Below are 22,653 nucleotides of genomic sequence, written 5' to 3' on the forward strand. Positions count from 1 at the left end.
AGATACAAAAATGATAAGAACATAAGAACAGACATACTAGGTCAGACCAAAGGTCCATCTAGCCTGTCTTCCAACAATGGCCAATGCCAGGTGCCCCAGAGGGAATGAACAGAACAAGTAATCATCAAGTGATCCATCCCCTGACGCTCATTCCCAGCTTCTGGCAAACAGAGGCTAGGGACGCCATCCCTGCCCATCCAGGCAAATAGCCATTGATGGACCTATCCTCCATGAATTTATCTAGTTCTTTTTTGAACTGTGTTATTGTCTTGACTTTCACAAATGCATACACACATGATAATCATATTCAGCAAACCATAACTTTTCCATTGACACCTCACATGATATATTTTGTACAAGCTGCATCATAATTATATTATAGCCATATCATAATCATATGACTATGGGGAATATGGGGTGCAGAGTGTCACAAGGTCATCTAGTCCAGCCCCCTGCACTCATGGCAGGACTAAGTATTATCTAGACCATCCCTGACAAGCGTTTGTCTAACCTGCTCGTAATCTCCAATGATGGAGATTCCACAACCTCCCTGGGCAATTTGTTCCAGTGCTTAACCACCCTGACAGTTAGGAAGTTTTTCCTAATGTCTAACCTAAGCCACCCTTGCTGCAATTTAAGCCCATCACTTCTTGTCCTATCCTCATAGGTTAAGAAGAATAATTCTTCTCCCTCCTCCTTGTAACAACCTCTTATGTACTTGAAAACTGTTATCATGTCCCCTCTCAGTCTTCTCTTCTCCAGACTAAACAAACCCAATTTTTTCAATCTTCCCTCAGATCATGTTTCTAGACTTTAATCATTTTTGTTGCTCTTCTCTTGACTTCCTCCAATTTGTCCACATCTTTCCTGAAATGTGATGCCCAGAACTGGACACAATACTCCAGTTGAAGCCTAATCAGCGCGGAGTAGAGTGGAAGAATTACTTCTCGTGTCTTGCTTACAACACTCCTGCTAATACATCCCAGAATGATGTTTGCTTTTTTTGCAGCAGTGTTCCTGATTCATATTTAGTTTGTGAGCAACTCATTGTTCTTTGCTAAGTGGAGTACTTTGCATTTGTCCTTATTGAATTTCATCCTATTTACTTCAGACCATGTCTCCAGTTTGTCCAGATCATTTAGAATTTTAATCCTAACTTCCAAAGCAGTTACAACCCCTCCCAGCTTGGTATCATCCACAAACTTTATAAGTGTTCGTTCTGTGCCATTATCTAAATAATTAATGAAGATATTGAACAGAACCGGATCCCTGCGGGACACTACTTGATATGCCCTTCCAGTTTGACTGTGAACTACTGATAACTACTCTCTGGGAATGATTTTACAGCCAACTATGCACCCACCTTATATTAGCTCCATCTAGGTTGTATTTCCCTAGTTTGTTTATGAGAAGGTCATGCAAGATAGTACCAAAAGCCTAACTAAAGTCAAGATATACCACATCTACCACTTCCCCCCCATCCACAAGGCTTGTTACCCATCAAAGAAAGCTATCAGGTTGGTTTGACATGATTTGTTCTTGATAAATCCATGCTGTTACCTATGTCTTCTTATTCTTTAAGTATTTGAAATTGATTGTGCTAATGTAATCCCATAGCATATTCTATGCACTGACACAACTTCCCGCCTCCCTGAATTGTTCTGAAATGACACTTCTGCTTCCCAGCCTGATGGGGTGGGACTAAGGGGGTCAGGAACTAGCTGCATGGTCACCTGGGCTGTATAAAAGGGAGAGGAGACATCAGTGTGGGGTATGGAATGGCTGGGTGGCTGCTCGCTCCTGTGGAAGGCTCTCAGCCAGGATCTGCAGGAGGCCAGGCACTCCAGAGGAACCAGCCTGGTGCTCCATACTAGAGCAGAAAAAGCCTCTCAAAAAGAGCCCAGAAAGGGGGTGAGAACAGGGCTCAGAGGGTGGGCTGAAGAGCTACCCCCAAAGGGCAGAAGAACCTTTTTGTTTGCTGGGACTCTGGGTAGGTGACCTCAGAAGGTGTGGAGTTTGTTGGTGCCTTAGCTGGACAGCTAAGCCACATGCCCAACCCTGACCAGTGTGGGGAGAGCCAAGAAGACCCATCTTGGGGAAGAAAACAGAGGCAAGGAATGTTGGCAGTGCCTGCTTGGCCAGGAGGGGGCAGTATGGGCCAGGGCCAGAATCACGCTGATATAAATGAAGATGGCGCCATCAATATCAATAGAGTTAAGCTGATTTACACCAGCTGAGGAGCTGGCCCTGAGTACGTAAGCCCCTGGGTCTCCTGAAGGATTGCATCCTGCCTGGGTCTGTTCCACCCTTCGTTGTCAGCCAGGTGTGTTCTCATCCAAGCCCTTGCGGCTCCCTTAGGTTGAGATGCCGTCTGACACCTCCTGTGTCAGCCTGCGGCACTTGGGTGAGACGCGGCCATTTAAGGACATAGCTCATCCTCGAGAGCAGCTGCCTCCTCCTCATCTGTGCTGGGTGGCTCTTGTTCTATTTATTGACGTTGCTCTGTGGGTGAGTTGAGCTAGGAAAGGATGCCTGCATTGCAGCGTCTCTCTGGGTTTGCATTGTCCTCTCTGCCCTCCCAGTAGCTTGGGGATCGCTAGGGCGTCCATAACATTTGTGGGCCCGACCCACCAGCGGAGGTCCTGGGCCATCAGATGGACATCTCTGCTCATTGCAAAGCTCCGACACTCACAGTGGACTCCACTGCACTTTTGCCAACTCAGGCCACAACAGCCTCCCAGGCCGAGCCCCTCTGGGAAGAGCCGCTCCAAAGCCTGGCCTGGTTCTTTCAGCTGCTTCGGTTTACTCAACTGTCTGCAGCATTCCTGCCTCCATGACATCCACCAGGTGCCTAGATTGGTTACACCAACTCTCCAGGCCTTGTTGGGCACAGACACTGCCTGAGCATTGTTTCTTGTTGTGCACAGATAGAGTCTGACATCTCACTGCCCCACAGTCCCTGGCTGCTTATCAGGGGGCACTAGTGGCTTGTGGTTAAAGGAACCTCTTGTCCCTAGCTATGGCTCAGTCACTAATGATCTCCACACCCAAATGGAAGCAAGAGAGTCTTGCTTGAAGCAAACATAGCAAGGCGCAATATCACAGTGTCCCAGGGCTTTATCAAACTATCAGGCCCTTACAAAGATGCTCCTCAATCAGTGTTACTGGTATCTCTGCCAACAACAGTCGGTGTCCCAGCATCATGGAGAGTCGTGGAGCCGTCTCACTCGCCACAGTGTCTGGTCTGGGGGGGCTCTCCAGGTCGAGGTAGAAGATCACTCTGAGAGGGTGCAGTGACTCGAGCCAGCCGGATGGATGGATCGCTGCCTAGGTTCATCTCCATTCTGGAATGGATTCAGGAGATGTTCTTCGTTCCACGGCTTGTACTCCCAAATTCAGGCTCCTGCATTACTCATTTATACAGTATCCCAAATACCCTAGGTATTTCTGGTGCAGCATATACTGTTCTGTATCAACCTGCTTCTGGCTTCACTTAGTGACTCCTGATTCACATCGGAGTGAGAGGAGAATCAGGCCCAGTGGGATGACTCCTGATTCACTCCGGCGTGAGTGAGGGGGAAGCAGGCCCAGTGGAGTGACTCTTGATTCACACCAGTGTCAGTGAGGGGGGGAATCAAGCCCAGTGGGGTGACTCTTGATTCGCACCGGGGTGAGTGAGGAGGGATTCAAGCCCCCTATTAATTCAGTCATAGCCTGAACCCATGTTTAAAAAAGTTCGGCTAACTTGGTTAAAGCACCATGCAGACTGACTTCCCGGATTTACTGGTGCTGGGTCTGGCCAGTGACCCAGGTCAGAACAGCACAATTACCATGTCCTCACACCTTATCCTAGCAGCGAAGTGGCCTGCGTCCATGACCTTGTGTTATTTGCCTGTCAGACCCTCAGCCATGCACATCAGAGTAGCAGGGCTGACCCGGTGCAGACACGGGGATTGGCACCAGAGGGGAGTCTGGCCCACTGACTCCAATGCAGCTATTTACATCAGTGGGTGTTTTGGCCCACTGATGCCAATGGAGTTATGCCGATTTACACCAGCTGGGGATCTGGTCCACTGACACATCAAGTGCATTCAGGTCGGTATGCAGCTGTTCCTGGCGGTACGGGTAACTGGCTGGAATCCTGCAGGGCCATACTGTGCTGGGTGGGCTAGGTATGGGGCTGCCTGGGTCTCTCCGTCTGGAGGGGGGCAGGCAGATGGTCTGTAGAAGGGTCCGTGACTGATTTGCAGCCGAAGATGGTTTCCCAGTTGTGAGCCCGGTTAGCGCTGGTCCTTTGTACCCCAGCTGGCCAGCCCTGATCAAAGCAGCCCAGCATCCTCAGCTGTGCATGAAGACTTGGGGCTGAAGGTCAGCAGCTGCCTAGGGAGGAGCAGCCCCCTTGTTTTGTCCAGGGAGAGCTGGGAAGGACGAGCCCTCCTTTCCCATCAGGGATCTTCCCCGTGTCTCCCCCTCTGCCACTCATTAATATCCCTGCTGCTAGCAGCACTCGCTCCCCTACTACGGTGCTGGGAACACAGGTCATTTGAGGTCCCTCTGTTTCTAATCTAGTTTGGAAGGATTTATTTTTGGGTTCTTGTAACCTAGCAATAGGTGCACGTGACCAGCGGTGGCTGCAGCCTGAATATGCATTACCTTCTCCAAGCTGCTACTCAGCAGCCGAGGAGCCCGTGCAGCCAACGCAGGCAGCTACAAAGGATTTGCCATGCTCGGCCTTCTCTCTTGTTCTGACCGTGGCTGCTAGTGGCCTAGCCAGCTAGTCAGGGCCAGTGCTGCAAGGGAGATGGTTGAGCACTGGCAGAGCTGAGGACACTGCTGGGAGGAAGATCACAGCCCTGAGGTCCTGGCTGGTCCTGCCAGGGCCCTGCTATGAGGGAGCTCACAGCTGTAGTCTCACTGGTGCTAGCCTCGTGCAGTGGCAAAGAGGGAACAGATGAAAAGCAGCAGCATAAGCCCCCAAACCTATTAAAATGAATAAAAGACCAGGCTGAAATGATGACCAGTCTGCTTGCTGGGGTCATGTTACTGGCTGTGTTGGGGGAGATGCCACGAAGCAGCCTACAGTTTCCAGGGGAGAAGTAGATGCTAAAAAAAGTCATGCTAGTGCCATGAAGGAAGCTAAGCAGGACCAGATACTTTGCCCTTCAGGAGCAGCTGCCAGCTGCAGCTCCGGGCAGGAGGAGACACACCTGTGCTGGGTGCCCCTGCCCAGCTGCCAGGGTGCCCTGGGAGAGGTTGGAGGAACCAGAGAGTTTATTCTCTGAATGGTTTAATCTGCATCGTTTCTCCATTTCCATGTGCCTTTCCCAGAGCTGCTGCTAATCCTGTGCATTGTCGGCTCCATGCTACAGAGAAGGTTGCCAGTTTTGGTTGGACGTATGCCTGGAGGTTTCAGCGCATGACATAATCTTTAATTGCAGATTCATCTTTAATTCCTAGGGGAAACTGAGGCAAGGGGAGGGGACATGACCTGCGCAGGGTGCCCAGAGAGGCAGTAGCTGAGCTGGGAAGCAGAGGTCGGATGGTCCCATCATTAATCCAGCAGCCTGGGACTCGGGAGAGCTTGGTTCAATTCCTGCCTCTACCACAGGTTCCCCAGGAGACTTTGGGCCACGGTTAGAAGAGAGAGTTCAGGACCAGGAGAGGGGTCAGGGCTGGGAAGCCTGAGCGAGGTAGGCACCACCCTGTCACTAGGGTACCTAAGGCCCAGACCAAGGGGAGTTAGGCACTAAGTCCCTATACGAATAGAGGCTTTAAGTCCCACCCCGTCAGCATTTCACCATGGCTGGCTGGCTTCTGCAAATGCCTTTCCGAGCCACTTGACTCTCCCCATGTGTCGGATGTGAGGCTGTGGGTAGATTCCCCTGAGCAGCAGGGTGTCGAGGAGTTAGGTGCTGTGCTACCTAAAATCCCTTTCAGAACCTAGGCCTTCCACTCCCCAGGCTTAATTCCCCTTCTGTAACATGGGGCTAATTCCTTTCTCCCTCCTTGTCAGCTTGTGGGCTCTTCAAAGTAAGACTGTCTCCGACTCTGTGTGTCTGGGCAGTGCCTGGCACGCTGGGGTCCTGATCTCGGCTGGAGCCCCTAGGCATGGCATGGCTGTGAGGCTACTACAAACAATAACCCAGGAGTCCTAGTCCCCAGCCCCATGCTTAGTCCACTAGCCCACAGTTGCTGCCCAAGCTGGGTGTTCCCTGGCTGGAAACCAGGGCCCTTGGCCCTCAAGGGTTAGACTCATACACAGTGCCTTGCCCCCAAACACTCTCCCCCTTTCCCTGTCACCATCTAGCCCCCAGTCCCAGACTCCTCCCTCACTCCCCAATGCTGCTGCTGAGACATCAGACCGCTCCCATTCTCAACTCAATCCTGCTGCACCTCACTGGCCTTCCCCACTCCCCTCTCTGCCTCCTCCACTCCATTCCAGACAGGGCCCTTTCTGCTGCCCCCATCCCCCGCTCCTTGGGGGGTCACTACCCATCTTCCCCCTCTCCTGGAGGTTGCTCCTGACCCTGACGCTGCTCATCGTTTCAGCCCCAACCCTTCCCTTCTGATTCCCTTGTGTCCTTCACCCCCTGGGCTTTGTGCCTTCTTCCAGGCTGTCCCTACACGACATACAGATTCCCGATGGAAATGCCTCTCTCACCCACTAAAGCTTCACCTACCCCAGCTACACTGTGTCTGCCCCTGGGCTGGGCCACCAGGGCTGTGTAATCCCCATGGCACCTCACCTGTGGTCCCGTCCCTTACACAGGAGAGGTAACAATACACCTGTCTTCTCTAGCAATCAGCTTTATGAAGGAGGGCAAGTATCATTGCTCCTTTGTTACACAGGAGGAAACTGAGGCACAGAGAGAGAGTGAGTGGGGAACGCAACTTGCAGGGTATATGTGGCCCAGCCAGGACTAGAACCCAGGAGTCCTGACTCCTAGGCCTGTGCCCTACCCATTGGATCATGCTATTGCCATTTTTAAATCGTTCGTGTGTGGTTTGGGTTCAGAGGAGTCAGCTGTGCTGCTGGAGTTTCTGACCTTCATGGTCTGGGCATGTTCCATTGCCCAACGTGGTAGTAGGGGTATCTGCTCCTGGAAGTGCTGTCCTCCGTCACCTGGGCACGCCCCACCTCTGCAATGGCATTAGAGAGCACTGGGCACACTGGGCCATCAGTGGGGGTGTGTTTCATGCTCTGCCCCCAGCCCAGTGCTAGGACATGCTGTTCCTGGTGCAGGCACTGCTGGCAGAAGCCGGACGCAGCCTGGAGGAAGCTGTTAAAGGCAATGGTTCTGACTCTCTTGGGAACGCTGTGGGGCTGGCCTGGCATTAGAAGGAGGCTGGATGCTTTGCAGGCAAGGCCTTGACCTGCACTCCTTATCCCTGGTGTGAGCCGTGGACAGGGGCAGGACCAGGTATATCAAACTGCAAATAAGGAGGCCTTTAGGACCCAGAAATCTTGATGATCTCCAAGCTGCCGGCTGCCTCTCACCCTTCACTGCAGTGGCTCTGTGCATCATCTCCAGTGGAGGAGCATCAGCTGAGAGGTCCCCAGTACTCTGGCAAGCTGCACAGGGAAAGGTAGGAGCTGATGCCTGGATTGGGGACAGGAGAGGGCTGGGTCCGGCTAGGCTGCAGCATTTCTCTCTGCATCCCCAGGTATCTGGAGTGTCTCGGTCGATGGGAGAAACGCACAGAGCCAAGTCGAGTCTCCTGACTGAAACCTCAAGGAGCTGGAGCAGAACCGGAGCTGGGCACCCGAGCTCTGGCCACCCGGGACTCCAGAATCCATTTTAATGGAGGGGCGAGGACCTGAGCTGGGCGGAGGCAGCCCTTCAGAGGTTCACGCTGGAAGCCAGTTCAGCAGCACCAGGGCGAAGGAATGAGCAGGGCCAGGCTGGATTTCACTCTGCTCGCCTAGCCTGGCTCTCTTCCCTTCCGCCCCTGGCCGGGGCCTGCTGGCAGGATGCTGGGGCTCGCTGCGCAGGTGGAAAGCACAGGGTAAGAATCCTGCCCCTGCAAGGGGAAGGGCACGTGGACAGAAGTGAAGGGTCCAGTGGGAGGCTGTGGGGGCAGCCTGGGCAGGAACAGGGAAGGAGGGTCACCCTTGGATTGATCAGGTTGGCTCATGCGAACTGGGCACAGCATCACGGTGGGCATCCGCTGGGTAGAGAGCAGCCTGCCTAGGGGCCTGGGCGAGTAAAGCATCCTGTGTTCAGGGGCTGATCGGGACCAAGATCGGAGCAGTGAGAGTGGAGGGAGCTGGGGGTGGGCAGGGGAAAGAGAACACAGAACACACCAGCCAGCCATCTCGCCCTGTACCCTGCATCTCATGGTGCCCAACACCAGATGCTGCAGATGAAGGATAATGTTGTAATACCATTCCCCCAGAAGGGGGTTCTTCCTGACCCCCAACTGGCAATCAGCTGGCACCCTGAAGCACAAGAACTGATAGACCTCTGATCCCAATCAGTACCGCTACAGCCACAGTGCCTGTGGGTGTGACTCCAGTGAGTTCGCTGTAGTTGCACCTGCTCCGGCTAGGGCTGAGCATTCCCCAGTGTTATTATCCCAGTGCCTTTGCCTTGCCTGTCCCACAGCACTATGCCTCAGGAACATGCACCAGTGTCGGGTGGGTCGGGCGGGGGAGAGATTTGCTGAATTTGAACAGGTTTCATCTGCTAGGAAAGGTGCTTGGTGACAGAGTCGCCCATTTACTACCATGCTGCTCCTCTGGGGGGGAACGGGCTCTTGAGGGCTGGTGGACGTCCTCCGTTGTCGTGGGTGGCTACATGGACTGGGGGAGAAGCTCCCAGCGTGAATCACACAAAGGTAGAGCTGCCTCGCAGTCTTTTTGATCTGGATTGCATGCACTTCCCCTTACTCCCTGCTTTGTGCCAGCTAGACCCTGCAAATGCCAGCACTGGGTGCCTGCAGCCCCAGTAGGAAACTGCAAAGGCCCATTTGTGCTGAGATCCCATTTACTGTTGTGAACTAAACACGGCTGGGCTAGGTGAGTCATTCAGTAGGGGGCTAACTCCACTGCTCCAGCATGGCCCTTGGGGGCAATGGACGGTAAGCAGCATTATGAGTGGAGTCCGTGCTGACCCCAATGCCACAGTATGGTGCTAGGTGTTGTGTTGCTGCTAGAAGTACTGTGGGTGAATCAATGGGGGCGCTCTTCCCTCTGAGTCAGGGCTGACCCCAATTCTTCAGCCTACTGTTAGCGGGTGCTGTGCCCTACTTCTCATTTATGCTCTAGCCCCTTTACATTGCAGTAAGAGTAAATTACTCCCAATTTCAGATCCCTTCCCACTGCCAGAGTAGTACTGGGAAGACTTATGTTGCTGAGAATTAGGCCTGACATTTTTAATCGGCAATAACATTAATTGTACAGTATCCAACCATCCTTTTTTCCAAGTCAGTCCTACGGTGCAAGCCAGGCAGTGCGTTGCTGTTTCCCCATTTAGGGATGCTTGACTGATCAGCAGATTTCTGAGCCGGTAACAGCTGTATTACAGTAACTCCTCACTTAAAGTCGTCCTGGTTAACATTGTTTCGTTATTAGGTTGCTGATCTATTACAGAACATACTCATTTGAAGTCGTGAAATGTTCTGTTATAAGGTAGTTTGGCTCACCCTGCTCCACCCGCCCAGCGCTCCTGCCAGGGAGCGGTGTCAGGGTGCGGGGGCTTGCCCCGTTCCACCCACCCGGTGTTCCAGCCTGGGAGTGGGCAAGCCCCTGTCCCCACTCCCCGGCAGGAGTGCCAGGCGGGCGGAAGAGGGCCAGCCCCCATGCCCCAACCCCGCTCCCTGTCTGGAATGCCAGGTGGGCGGAGTGGGACAAGCCCCAGCGCCCCAACCCCACTCCCCGGCAAGAGCACTGGGTGGGCGGAGCAGGGCAAGCCCCCATGCCCCGACCCTGCCCCTGCCTCAACCAAGCTTCACAATCATCATTGGTGATACAGTATTAAATTGTTTGTTTAAAATTATTTAAAACTTATACAGGATACATATATAATGTCTTTTGTCTGGTGAAAAAAAATTCCCTGGAACCTAACCCCCCCATTTACATTAGTTCTTAAAGGGAAATTGGATTCGCTTAACATTGCTTCACTTAAAGTAGCATTTTTCAGGAACATAACTACAGCGTTAAGCAAGGAGTTACTCTACTGAATTCCATCAGTGGTCAATATCTAACTATTCAGACGGCTGCAAATGTTGTTGCTGTTTGCTGAAATGTTGCCCTGTCTGTTCTTTCCCTGTAGGTGCCCTCCTCCCCAGGTGCTGCTTTCAGCAGATCCATTAACCACTACTTCACCTGTTGGGGAGTTTTCCATCAGAGCAATTCCGTGTTTAGGAATCAAATTTAGGGCCAGATCTTCAGCCTTAGTTCCATTGGAGTCTATGGAGCAAAGCCAATGATCACCAGCTGAGGATCTGGTATGTCTGAGCTCTCCCACACCATTAGATTCAGGATACATAGCTCTGCTGAAGCTGCCATCTGAGCACCCAGAACTAGATCTGTGTGGAGAATGGGAGTTCTGTGCTGCAAAGGATTTTGAGATTTCAAAATCTGGCTTCATTCTGAATCCGAGTGAAAACTGAACATTTTGAAATTCTCCACTCAGGAAAATTCTGAAAAGAAATTCATTTTCAGTCCCTTGTGCTTCGATTTTTTTTTCAACTTTGTGTGATGTTAGAATATCGTACCAACCAAAATCAGCGAAAATGAAAAGTTATTTAAAAACAAAATATTGAAATGTTTTGTTCTAAAAATGTCAAAATGGAACATTGCAACATTGCTGCAACTCCCCCTACCCAATAAAATTGCAGCAAAATTGACCAGATTTCACAGAGTGTTTCAATTTCAATGGAAGTGCATTTTCCCAGGGAATATGATTCCATCAAAGTTCCTTCAACTGGCTCTCCCCAGACCCTTTGGAGTCACATGCGTTTCCACAGCTGGTGGCAATAAGTTCCCTTCTAAGCTTGAGGCTTAGCCCATGTCTACGCTACTGGTGCTGCGGTGACATAGCTATGACACTGTAGCACTGTGGTGTAGATGGTTCCTACGGCAACGGAAGTGGTTTTCCCATCACTGTAGAAAATTCACCTTTCCAAGTGGCGGTAGCTACATGGATGGAAGCATTCTCCTGCCGACCTAGCCACATCTAGACTGGAGGGTTTTCCACACCCCTGAGCAAAGTCACTATGTCAATCAGTGTTAAGTTTAGACCAGGCATTGATGTTCGTTTTTTTTTTTTTTTTCCATTTTGGCTAATTTCATCAAGCTGCATGTGCCTGGTGCACTATTTTAGGTTGGGTGCATGCTGACAAGTTGTATTGCATCACTACATTGATCAGGGATGTGAAAAACCCACCCCTGAGCATGGGAGCTATGCCAACTAAAGCCCCAGTGCAGATACAGCTCCGTCGGTGGAAGAGGGTCTCCATTGACATAGCTAACTTTGTTCAGAGAGGTGGCGTTCCTGAGTCACAGAAATCCCCCTTCCGGCAGCATAGGCTGCGGCTATGCTATGGGATTATGGCAGTCTGGCCTCCATAGTGTAGATATACCCTGATGCTGGTGTCACAGGGTGAGGTGGCTCTTCAAGGCCTGGTCTACACTAAAAAGTTAAGTTGATCCGGCTAAGTTACCCAGGGTGGGAAAAATCTCCCCCCCCACCCCCCCCCCCGAGTGATGTAGTCAGCTGACCTGACCCCCAGTGTAGACAGTAGTAGGGCAACAGAAGAATTCATCCGCTCTCGCCTCTCAGGGAGGTGGATTCCTACTCCAGCTGGCAAGCCCCTCTCATGGCTGAAGTGAGTGGCTACACTGTTGTGCTTGTGCCACTGTAGCAGTTTGTGTAGATGTGAAGCTGGGGCCCAGTCCACCTTCCCAGGTGGAGGGAATAAGTCCTGGGGTTTAGGGTTTACAGTGGACTTGAAGTTGAACCCAGAAGAGGTGGGCTTAGCTGGAGGGCTAAGTCACTAGTGACCTGACAGCACTGGGAGCTGATGAATGACTGACACTAAGGGGAAAGTGAGGCAGAGTCTGATGCTGGGTTTGGAGAACTCCTGCTATAACAGGATTATCCCATATGACCCATTGATAGGAACTGCTGTTATATTCAGAGGGGTAGCATGCAAGTAAGCCATACTTATTACAGAGATGTGTAAGGTGCCCAGCACTGTGATTCTCAGTGATACTGAGGCTCATTTATGAAGCTCTAGCAGCAAGATGCACTGGTAGAAATAACTGTATCAAGTATGGGGCACTGAAGAATCGGATCCCCTGAGTCCTGTGGGGTTTTATACCTCTCAGAAAATGGGCTCTGATCTCTGTTGTGAGCATGAAAGATCTTAGAGTGCTTTCTCCCAAAAGTAAGGATGTGAACCTGATGTCCTGGCCAAATTCCAGGTTAGGTAATTACATTCGGATGGCCTAAATTCCCCTTGTAGTTTCAAGTGGATATGGTCTTCTTCACTCTCTGTGCTCAGCAACGGGGCAGTGTTGTGGTGTGATGTTAAACAGCTGCTGTGCTCCACTCCAGAAGTGTTTGCATTTCAACTGTGAGCAAAGTGATTCCTACCTAGCTAAAGCCTGTGAAATACTTTGGCATTCCCTTGGGATGGAAGGTGCTGTGTGATTGTAAGGTACTAGTTTACCATCTGATAGGGGAACAATCCCAACTCCTGTCCTTTCAGGGAGGTTATTTTTCTGGTATACTTTGTAAACTGGGCGGAGGCTCCACAGGGGACACTTCCACTCCCTGTGCGAGGACAACACCAGCCAGTTTCTGAGTGACAGGAAACTCCCAAACGCTGGGATGGCCAGGAACGGGAACCCACTGACATACACAAGCCCATGAAATATGCTAGACCTCTGATAATGGGGGACTCCCAAGATTCACTGCTTCCCTGAGAATGGTAGGCAAGGGGTATGGAACACCCTACGCCCCCAATAATGAGGCTACCTCTCAAATATAATGGATGCCTAAGAAACAGGAGATCCCCTAGAATACGCTGAACATCCCCAACATCACAGACCCCTGGCAATACACTGAAGGCTCATACACCAGGGAATCCCAAGCACTCTGAAACATACAGGCCCCTTGGACGAGATCTGGCGAGCTCAGGCGCAGACCCAGCCGGCACAGCCACCAGTGAGAGCTGGAGCCACAGGGCTAGGACCTGGTGTAAATCCACTTTGCTCCAGTGATCAATATAGAGCTATGGCCCTTCAGTGGAGTGGTGCTGATTACACCAGCTGAGAATCTTGGACAATTTCAGGGCTAGCTGAGAGCAGGGAGGTGGGGATGGCCGGAGGAGGTTGATGGGGCATCAGCCACCATGAGCTGGAAACGCCACTGGCCCTCTGTGGATGGTTTCTTTCTGTGGGTGAGCATAGCTCAACCTTCCTCTGCCTTTCCTGGGATCTGGGGTATGGAACAGCCACGCACTATTCCGAGGCAGCCCTGGGGCTCCCAGTGCGACGGGTTGGTGGAGAATCCTGAAAGAACCCGAAACTCCCATGACATTGTTGCAGAGTCAGCAGGCCCCGCTGGTGAGGTGAAAGAAATGTAGGGACCTGGGGATCACCAGACTGGATCAGACCGAGGGCCCATCTAGTCCAGGATCCTTTCTGGGACAGTGACCAGCACCAGTTGCTTCAGAGGAAGGTGCAGGCAGGGCCGGCTATAGGCACCAGCGTTCCAAGCATGGGGTTGGGGCGGCACTTTTCAAGGGGTGGCATTCCGGCCCTTTGGGGTAGCACCTTTGCTTCAGCGGCGGCACTCCAGGTTTTGTGTTGTTGTTTTTTGAGGCGGCACTTGGCACTCCAGATTTTTTTTTTTTTTTTTTTTGCTTGGGGCGGCAAAAAACCTGGAGCTGGTCCTGGGTGCAGGAAACCCACAGTAATAGGCAGACATGGGGCAATATGCCCCCCCACCCGCCCTGGGAAAATCTCGCCCATTCCCTAATAATGATAAAGGGTTTACCCCATCCATTTTGGGATCTTAGGAGATACCCCTGGAGTTGGAAACCAGGGTCCAAAGCTGGGAGGAGCCCTTGGAGCAGCAGAGGGGCTGGAATCCTCCCAAACTCAAAGTGGTTTCATGGATTAGCAGCATCAGATAGGACCCTGGGGGGCAGAACCTGACCACTGTCCTCGGTGTGTACTCAGATCTGCGTCCCTGATTCAGCAAAGCACTTACGAACATGCTTGAGTGTACGCATGTGCTCCAGTGTGTCCGTCCTTTCAGCAAAATTCCCATTGTCACCACAAGCCCAGGGTTTGGCCCTGGCTCTCGGCTTAGCCGATGCAGTGATTAACGTGGAATTACATTTCTTTGTAGGTGCTAAGCTTTGCTGCGGAAAAGCGAGCAGCAAGATGAGATACCAGGAGGGCTGAAAACAGGTGGGAGACCCTTAGCCAGCGCACAGCCCCATCTGCAATCCCATGGCCTTTCTGGACCAGAAGGCATCACTCACCCAAGCACAATCCAGCAGGACAGAGACAAGGGTGCGAAATTCGGTGCAGCTGAGCAGCAGGATGGCCAGTGTAACCCAGCGGCATCGGGAAGTGTAAATGCCCTTGGAGCATGGACTTGTCCTCTGGGGCTTGGCAGCTGGTGAAGGAGCCAGCCAGAATGTGAGTCTGTGGACTGGGATTGCTCCCTCTCCACTGGCTAATTCTCTTTGATTACTCTAGGGGACCCAGAATAGGATGGATGATGGACCTGTGAGGGGAGGTGCCGTGGGCGTCGACACCAGTCTCCATGGAGCCTTCACTCCCTACACAGTGGGTGTGGAATTCCTCCAGGCCTGGAAGACTGCTCCATATGTCCCAGAGCACCATGCATCCCAATTCCACCCTAGACACCAAGACCAGGGACGTGGCCTCAGAATCCATTGGGCTCTTCTTCATGCTCTTGATTGACCTGACGGCCATTGTAGGCAATGTGGCCGTGATGACCGTCATCATCAAGACACCAGCACTGAGGAAGTTTGTCTTTGTTTTCCACCTCTGTCTGGTGGACCTCTTGGCAGCCCTGACCCTCATGCCTCTGGCCATGCTGTCCAGCTCCGCCTTCTTCAACAGCACCATCTTCGGCGAGGCCATGTGCCGTGTCTACCTCTTCCTGAGTGTCTGCTTCATCAGCATGTGCATCCTCTCCATCTCGGCCATCAACGTGGAGCGCTACTACTATGTGGTGCACCCCATGCGCTATGAGGTCAAGATGACCGTTGGCCTGGTGGTCTGCGTCCTGGTGGGGGTGTGGATCAAGGCAGTGGTCATGTCCGTCATCCCTGTCCTGGGCTGGCTCTCCCTGGATCGTTTCAGCACCTCCCCAGCCTACAGTGGCCGGAGCTGCTCACTGCAGTGGAGCCAGAGCTCCTACTGCAAGTTCTTTGTGGTTTTCTTTGCCATCTTCTACTTCCTCCTGCCTGTCCTGATCATCCTAGTGGTCTACTGTAGCATGTTCAAGGTGGCCAGGGTGGCTGCCATGCACCATGGCCCACTCCCCACCTGGATGGATACACCGCGGCAGCGATCAGAATCCCTCAGTAGCAGGTCCACCATGGTGACCAGCTCGGGTGCCCCTCGGACTACCCCTCAGAGGACGTTTGGGGGTGGGAAGGCTGCTATCATTCTCCTAGCAGTTGGAGGGCAGTTCCTCTTCTGCTGGATGCCCTATTTCTCCTTCCATCTCTATTCGGCTCTGAGCTCTCAGTCCTTCCCTGGCCGGCAGGTGGAGAGTGTAGTCACCTGGATTGGCTACTTTTGCTTCACTTCCAACCCTTTCTTTTACGGGTGCCTCAACCGGCAGATCCGCGGGGAGCTCAGCAGGCACCTCACATGCTTCTTCAAGCAGCCGCCAGAGGAGGACCTCCGGCTGCCCAGCCGCGAAGGCTCCATCGAGGAGAACTTCTTGCAGTTCCTGCAGGGGACAGGCTGCAACACAGAGAGCAGGAACGTTCTTGCCCACCCCTCTCCCAAAAGGGAGCCGCCCGGCGTCGATTTCCGAATCCCCGGGCAGATTGCAGAGGAGACCTCGGAGTTCCTCGACCAGCACATCATGGTCTCCGACAGCTATATTCAGGCCGTGCCCAAGCCCGAGCTGTAGCAGACCTTTGCACTTGACAACCTAGTCTTTCTGATGTGTGGAATAATGCAGAACCCCCAGCTGTCGACAGGGCATGATTTCCTAATAAACACAACCGTGGCGACTGACGCGTCCTCCCTCCACCTGAGCACCCACGCTGACAAGCAGCTGGTTCTGGTGGCTGAGTCATTTTGGCTGGCTAAGATCAATATCGTAGCATTTCTATGATTTGTCCCTTTTCCACTTGGAGCAGAAACAGCCTCTTGGGTTAAAAATTCCCTGGAATTTCCTATTTGTCCCTTGTAAGTTTCCAAAAGGCCCTGGCTCAGATGTGAGGGGCTGGACTAGCTGATCTCTCGAGGTCCCTTCCAGCTCTATGTTTCTATGAGTCTATGAAAAGAGCATTGATTTTTTATTGATTTTTTTATCTCTAATTCAATATCCTCTAAACCCTTTATGATCTGATTCCTACCCTTCAACTGTGTCGTGTCCCTAGCCTCTGTTCATCAGAGGGTGGAGATGGATGGCAGGAAAGAGATCACTTGATCATTGCCTGTTAAGTTCACTCCCTCTGGCATTGGCCACTGTCGGCAGACAGGATACTGGGCTGGATGGACCTTTGGTCTGACCCAGTATGGCCATTCTTATGTTATGTTCTTAACTGCGTGAACCTACCTCCATCCCAGTTAAGATTACCACCTTGGTCATATTTTAAAAATGGACACTCCAGCAGGAATGCCAGAACCTCCCCTGCCCTGCCTCTTCCCCCCAAGGCCCCACCCCTGCTCTGCCTCTTCCCCCCAAACCCTGCCCCTGCCCTCCTCTGCCCCCATTCCCTCCTCTTTCTCCCTCCCTTCCATCGCTCACTGCTTTTCCCCTCCCACCTTCCCCCCGCCTCCCCAAGGGTCAGGAGGGACTCGCCTGCAGAGCCCGGAATAGAATAGAAGATCAGGGTTGGAAGGGACCTCAGGAGGTCATCTAGTCCAGCCCCCTGCTCAAAGCAGGACCAATCCCCAACTAAATCATCCCAGCCAGGGCTTTGTCAAGCCTGACCTTAAGCTTCAGAATGGGAGCTTCAGCCACCTGCGACACAGGTAGGAGGCGGCCCCGGCTGAGTAGGGGCTGGTGCAGGTGATGACCCAGTGCCTCCCCCGCCCACAGTAACCAGACTTTGGGTGTCCAGTCAGTAGTTCTGACTGGACACCGTCAGGTCCCCTTTTCTACTGGACTTTCTGGTCGAAAACTGAGCACCTCGCCACCCTAATCTCAGTAGGAAAAGGGAGACCGCTGGGATCCCCGCCACCATGCCGCTTCCCTGATTTGACTCCACTGAGATCCCTTCGGGGAGGAGGGAGAGCACAAGCTTGGGCCAGGACGTTCCTGGCTGGGCCTTGGACAAGGCACAGCGGAGCCACGTGTCTGTGGAAGGAGCAGGTGGAGACTCAGGCGAACCCGTTCAAGGGAATGTAGCTGAACTAGTGACCTTTGATCAGGCCATGAGACAAGGGTTTCCTAGGAGCCAGCCCCATCTCCTCCCACCCAGCCCCCAGACTCCAACACAGCCTCCCACCAGGCATGCCCTGAACCTAGCGCAGGCTCCAGCACAATCTCCCTCCCTATCCCGTGGTCTTCCAGCAACCCCTCCCCAGCTTGGCCCAGGCTCCTTGCTCTGTCTCAAGCTCCTCCAAAGTGCTGCTGGACTGATGACACCTGCCCAGCAGGAGGTGGGCTGTGGGTCTCTTCCCCACTCCCCAGCACCTCAAGTGCTGGGCCCTAGGCTCCCCCCAACCCGCACTCTTCTCCCACCCTGTCCCGCAGTGCTGCTCCATGGCCTGGGATTGGATCCCCTGCCCTTGAACCCAAGGGGAGCCCCCGCCCATGCATGGCCCAGCTCAGACACCAGATACAGCCTTCGCCCCAGAGAACAGAGCTGCTGCTAGATGGGAAGCCGTGCCCCAGGGCAGGCTGTCCCGGGCGCTGGGTAGGGGGAAGGGAACAGGGATAGTGATTTGTTTGTATTGACATTAATCATCTTTTCCCTTCCAGAACCGCCCCCTCTGGTCTGTCTGCCTGTGGCAGAGGGGACTCTAACGCAAGGAGCCCATGTGACGCGTGAGTGGGGCAGCCGCAGGGCTAAGTCATCCCCGCTGGTTGGTCCCCTCATGGGATCTTTGATCACTGGCAGAGACTTAGGAACCGTAATCAGAGCCAGGCTGAACCTGAGCCTTTGCCCATCACACGGCCCAAGGTAGGGGCGAGGTGGGATCCAAGCTGCATTTATCCAAACACCTTCTCTGCTTGGGTCTGGCCTTGCCCCTCTCTGTCAAACAAAATGGGGGTGGGGGAGGGTTTGAGTCTGGCAAGACCTCAGTGGTCAAACTTTGGGCTTGCCGAACAAGGGAGCAGTTCCAATCCCGGTCCTATTTATTTGACCCCGCCCCCAGGCAATTCAGTGCAGAGCAATGGGGCAGGGGGAGGGGAGAGGGGTTCTGGTTTTGTCTCATCTCAGCTCTTGAGAGCCAGAGAGGAGAATGGCATTCACATCTCAGCCCATGAACAAAGATCTGCTCAGTCAACCAGCCTCAGCCTGCTGGGATCCCTGGCAAAACTGCCCTGGGGCATGGACAGAACGGGGACAGAGCCCCATGTAATCAGCAAGCCTTTCCCAGCTGGGCTGGAGAATGGGAAATAGCCAGGAGAAGAGGCCCAGCCACCTTTGCCATGGGATTATGCACTAACCTCAGCTGGGGGGTATCCTGATCTCAGAGCCTGCAGGGGCTCGCTCTGGCTGGGAGCGCTCTCTCCAGGCGGGTCCTGTGCGCTAAGCTGGTGAGCCAGCACACCCAGCTGAGCAGAACCGTCTGAGCTCCGTCACCGCTTCCCGAGGACTAGGACTCTCGAGGATGTTCATGTTGGACGGTTTCAACCTGGAGCACCAAATAAAACTCTTTATTATGAAACATGGCTCCCTGCCTGCGTGGGACCTGGTGGGCTCTGAGCCCTGCCGCTCAGAACAAAGGGTCCTGAACAGGACGCCAGGAATGTCATCCTGCTCCAATGGGGCTTTTAGCTGTGGCCAGGTGGGTCTTGCTCTAATGGAAACTAGTCTCTCTCTCTCCTGGCCTTGTCAGCTGTAGCTGAGCTCAGGACAGGGCAGGGTCAGTGATTTCAGCACAGGGCTCTGGTCACAAATCCGGAGTCAGGTGAATTGCATTCTGTGCCCCATGTGACCTTGGGTCCGTAACATGCCAAGAGCCCCCCAAGTGGGCATGAAGCTAGATTCCCAAATCCACATTGAGGCACTTAAGGAAGCAGTCTGGTTGTCCCATGGTACTGAGTGCCCAGCAGCTCCCCTTGACCCCCATTCGAGCTTTGGGTGCTCAGCACCTGAGAAAATTAGGCTCAAGACTGCTCCATGCCTCAGTTTCCTCCTTTGTGGACCAGGGATGAGGATACTGACCTGCCTCGCCACAGGCTCGGAGCCTGAACTCAGATGCAATGCTTGGGTAGAGCAGGCTGGCAGAGCAAGGAGCACTCTGTCAACTGGGGCCGTTTCTCCAGAGATCTCAAAGCACGTCACAGAGGTGGGTGAGTGCTAGTACCGGCCCCGTTACAGCTGGGGCAGCGAAGACACAGAATTGGTGACGTGACAGTGAGCTCATAGCAGAGCTGAGAATGGGACTCAGGAGTCCTGCCTCCTCATCCATTCACCTAGCCGCCTATGTGCAGGACCCTGGCGGGCAGAGGGCTGCTAGTGGGCTGTGAGCTCTGGCCCTTGCTCTTCCTGGAGCAGTGGGACTCAGGCAGGCTGCTGGGCTCCCCTGAGACTACCTTACTGAAATGTGCCAGGGGCTAGAGCACCAGGGCAGAGGAAGAGCTGCAGCCCTTCGCCCAGATTCACAAAGGGACTTAGGCGCCTCCGTAGGCATGCACAGACCTGCCCGAGTCCTGGCACTATCCCACAGCGAATGAGCTGCTCAGAGCCCTGGCAGGATTCTCAGACTAGGCATTCCCCACTTAGCTCACCTGCAGGCACTTGACCCAGACCCTTCCCCAGCCTAGCTAAGGGCCTGAACCACTAGGCTCTACTGTCAGTCTCTGGCCCAGTGAACACTATTTATACTCAGTGGAGCAGCAGACAGCCCCCGCCCAGTGTACCCTGAGGATTGGGGCACTCACCAGCCAGCTGGCAGACCTAAATTGGGCTCAAGTCCCAGCTTCCAATCAAGCAGAGACGAGACTTGAAGACAGGTGAGTGCCCAGGCTGGAACGGGGTGGGGTCTCTGCTTATTCCTAAGAAAGGCTTGACTTGCTGGCATGTTTAACTCCCGGAGGGAGCTCCAGCTGGGGATCTGGAGCAGAGAGGGGCTCCTCCGTCAAGCACCCAAGGCCCAGATGAATTGGAAGTGTGAATCTGGGCTTAAGCCCTGCCCCTCCCCTCTGCATGTCAGCTGGCTTAGGCAGCTCCCCGCTCAGCGTGCTAGTTTCTGAGGCTCCCTCCCCAAGCACTCGTTGTTCAGGGAATCTGGGGGCTGTGACTCACAGGGCACCTAGGAGCTAGGTCCTGCCTTCGGAAGGGGAGTTTGGCAACTGGCATCTGCACGCTTGGTAGCCAGTGTCCAATAGCCACAAACAGGATAATCATGAGGGAAGGCAGTAGTGTCTAGTGGTTAGAGCAGGGGAACGCTGCCTGAGTCTCTCTGGGTGAGTCATGGCCCTCTCTGTGTCTTTGTAACAATGGGCAGTGCCACTACAGGGGCCTCGGCTGTAATAGCTGGGTCTCACTTTGGGCATTGGGCTGTGATACAGGCGGTTGGACAGTGATGTGGGGGTCCCCTCTGGCCTGGAGTGCCATCACCCTAAGAACTTTATGACTCATTTACACTCCTCCCCAGAGTGGTGTGCGATTCAGCCAGTTGGTCTAGCACCCAGGAGTGACATGGGTGCTAATGAGTGTGAAGTGCTTTGAGATCCCCAGGAAACAGGCATTGGGCTGGTGCGAATGATTGTGACAGCGGATAGTGCAGACAGACAGAGACACTGTGAGAGGCAGCCCAGGCCGGGGATGCAGGACAGCTGTGTTCTAGCCATGGCTCTGCTACTGGCTCACTCTTCTGCGCCCTTCCCCCCCCGTCCATGCTGTTTGAGGCAGGGGCTGTATGTGCAGCACCCAGCACGATGGGGCTGTTGCCTCGCTCAAGGCCTCCTTGTTTCACTGTATGATGAATAATAACTCTAGGGAGCTGCAGGGCTTGAGTTGTGACTGTGTTGCACCAGCAGACGCACTGCCAGCAGAAGCCCTCCATGCCCAGCTGGGGATCCCAGAGGAGGAAGACGTCTGAGGGATGCAGCTTTCATCTCCTGTTGTTGGCTGCAGCCTGGGCAAGTGGCCTTTTCAAAAACCAATCTTTGCACATTTTTGCTAAGGGGGCCTCACGCGGGGGTGGGGGCAGCTCCATCTGGGGGGCCTGAGTCCCATGTGTTCCACATACACCCCTGGAGCCTTTTGTTCTCCTCCCCAGGCTAGCCTTGCTGGGTCTCTCTGGTAGAAGGTGCCTCTGGCCCTGGTACATGGTCAGGTTCTGAGCCTCAAGGCACTGTGGTGCATGGCAGGCTCTGAGGCACCTGGCTCAGTTCCTCCCCTCTGGGATCAGGCCCCCTGGCTGGGAATGCACTCAGCGAGCACGGTGTTTGCAGCCAGAAAGCTGAACCCCAACTGCCTTGTGATAGATCAAATGTCCTGGCAACCCTGCTCTTGGGATCCCTCCTGGGGAGTCTCTCTAGGGCCTGCAGGCCGAGCCACCCCACATACGAGTGAGTCCTTCCTGAATGGAGCATGGCTCTGGATGCACCAGCCCAGGCACTGTACACATACGCACGTGATCTCATGCACACACTCCCAGCACCTCCTGCACAGTCCATCCTCCCCACCACCCTCTTGTTCTCCTGCAGGATCCAGCAGCTCTAACCTTTCACACTCTTCAGAGCCTCCCTGTGCGCGCTGGCTCACGCGCTCATCCCTTGGAGCCTGGAGCCTCCAGAAATAGCTCTGCTTTGAAGAGCACTTCCCCCACACCTGGGCAGGGCAGAGCAGCTTGTGTCTTGCAATCGGTGCGATAAGCTGCTCTATGGGTAACGGAGAAGGGACATGGGAGCCACGCCAGCACCAGGCTCTGCAGGTGCAAGGGAGAGATGCTGGCCTCTCTCGAATCTGGATGGAGCAGCTTCTCTTGGGATGGCTGAGGAGTTTAGATCCTCTGCCCTTTCCTCCTCCCCTGGGGATCCTGGCTCAGACACGAAGGAAGGGTTGGCTCCTGTAATATAGGGGGAGCTCCAACTGCACAGTCATTTGGTCCCTGGCTTTCCTAGCTACTCTGACAGCCTGCCTGAGCCCTGCGTGGCCACAGCTCACTCTCCATCCCCATCTCGCCATGTGATATTCCTGCCTTGGGGACTGGAGTTTTGCTCATTCCTAGAGCAGGAGCAGCAAGAGCAAGACCCCCACCACTCCTGGCCCTCAGCACCTCCCTACCAT

The 22,653-nt window shown here is 53.7% G+C and overlaps 1 protein-coding gene across 4 annotated transcripts; it reads left to right on the forward strand.

Annotated features, from left to right (window-relative positions):
* The first annotated feature begins 7,521 nt into the window (after positions 1-7,521).
* Positions 7,522-19,058, forward strand: GPR61 (G protein-coupled receptor 61). Of its 4 annotated transcripts, none has more exons than XR_008444806.1 (4): positions 7,522-7,587; positions 7,666-8,007; positions 14,367-16,420; positions 18,165-19,058. XR_008444806.1 is itself a non-coding variant. In XM_054026937.1 (4 exons), the coding sequence occupies exon 4, from the start codon at positions 14,790-14,792 to the stop codon at positions 16,137-16,139; it is 1,350 nt and encodes a 449-aa protein (XP_053882912.1). In that variant the 5' UTR covers positions 7,522-7,587; positions 7,666-8,007; positions 10,275-10,449; positions 14,367-14,789; the 3' UTR covers positions 16,140-19,058. The 4 variants fall into 4 exon arrangements, 3 of the variants coding, with proteins under 3 accessions (XP_053882912.1, XP_053882911.1, XP_053882910.1); XM_054026937.1 differs by adding an exon at positions 10,275-10,449 and having other exon boundaries at positions 14,367-19,058; XM_054026936.1 differs by having other exon boundaries at positions 14,367-19,058.
* The last annotated feature ends 3,595 nt before the right edge of the window (positions 19,059-22,653 follow it).

Source organism: Malaclemys terrapin, chromosome 4 (genome assembly GCF_027887155.1).
Source record: "Malaclemys terrapin pileata isolate rMalTer1 chromosome 4, rMalTer1.hap1, whole genome shotgun sequence".
NCBI lineage: Eukaryota > Metazoa > Chordata > Testudines > Emydidae > Malaclemys > Malaclemys terrapin.

Coding starts and splice junctions, on each gene's coding strand:
- GPR61 (XM_054026937.1), top strand. CDS start 14,790: ATGGAGCCTTCACTCCCTACACAGTGGGTGTGGAATTCCTCCAGGCCT.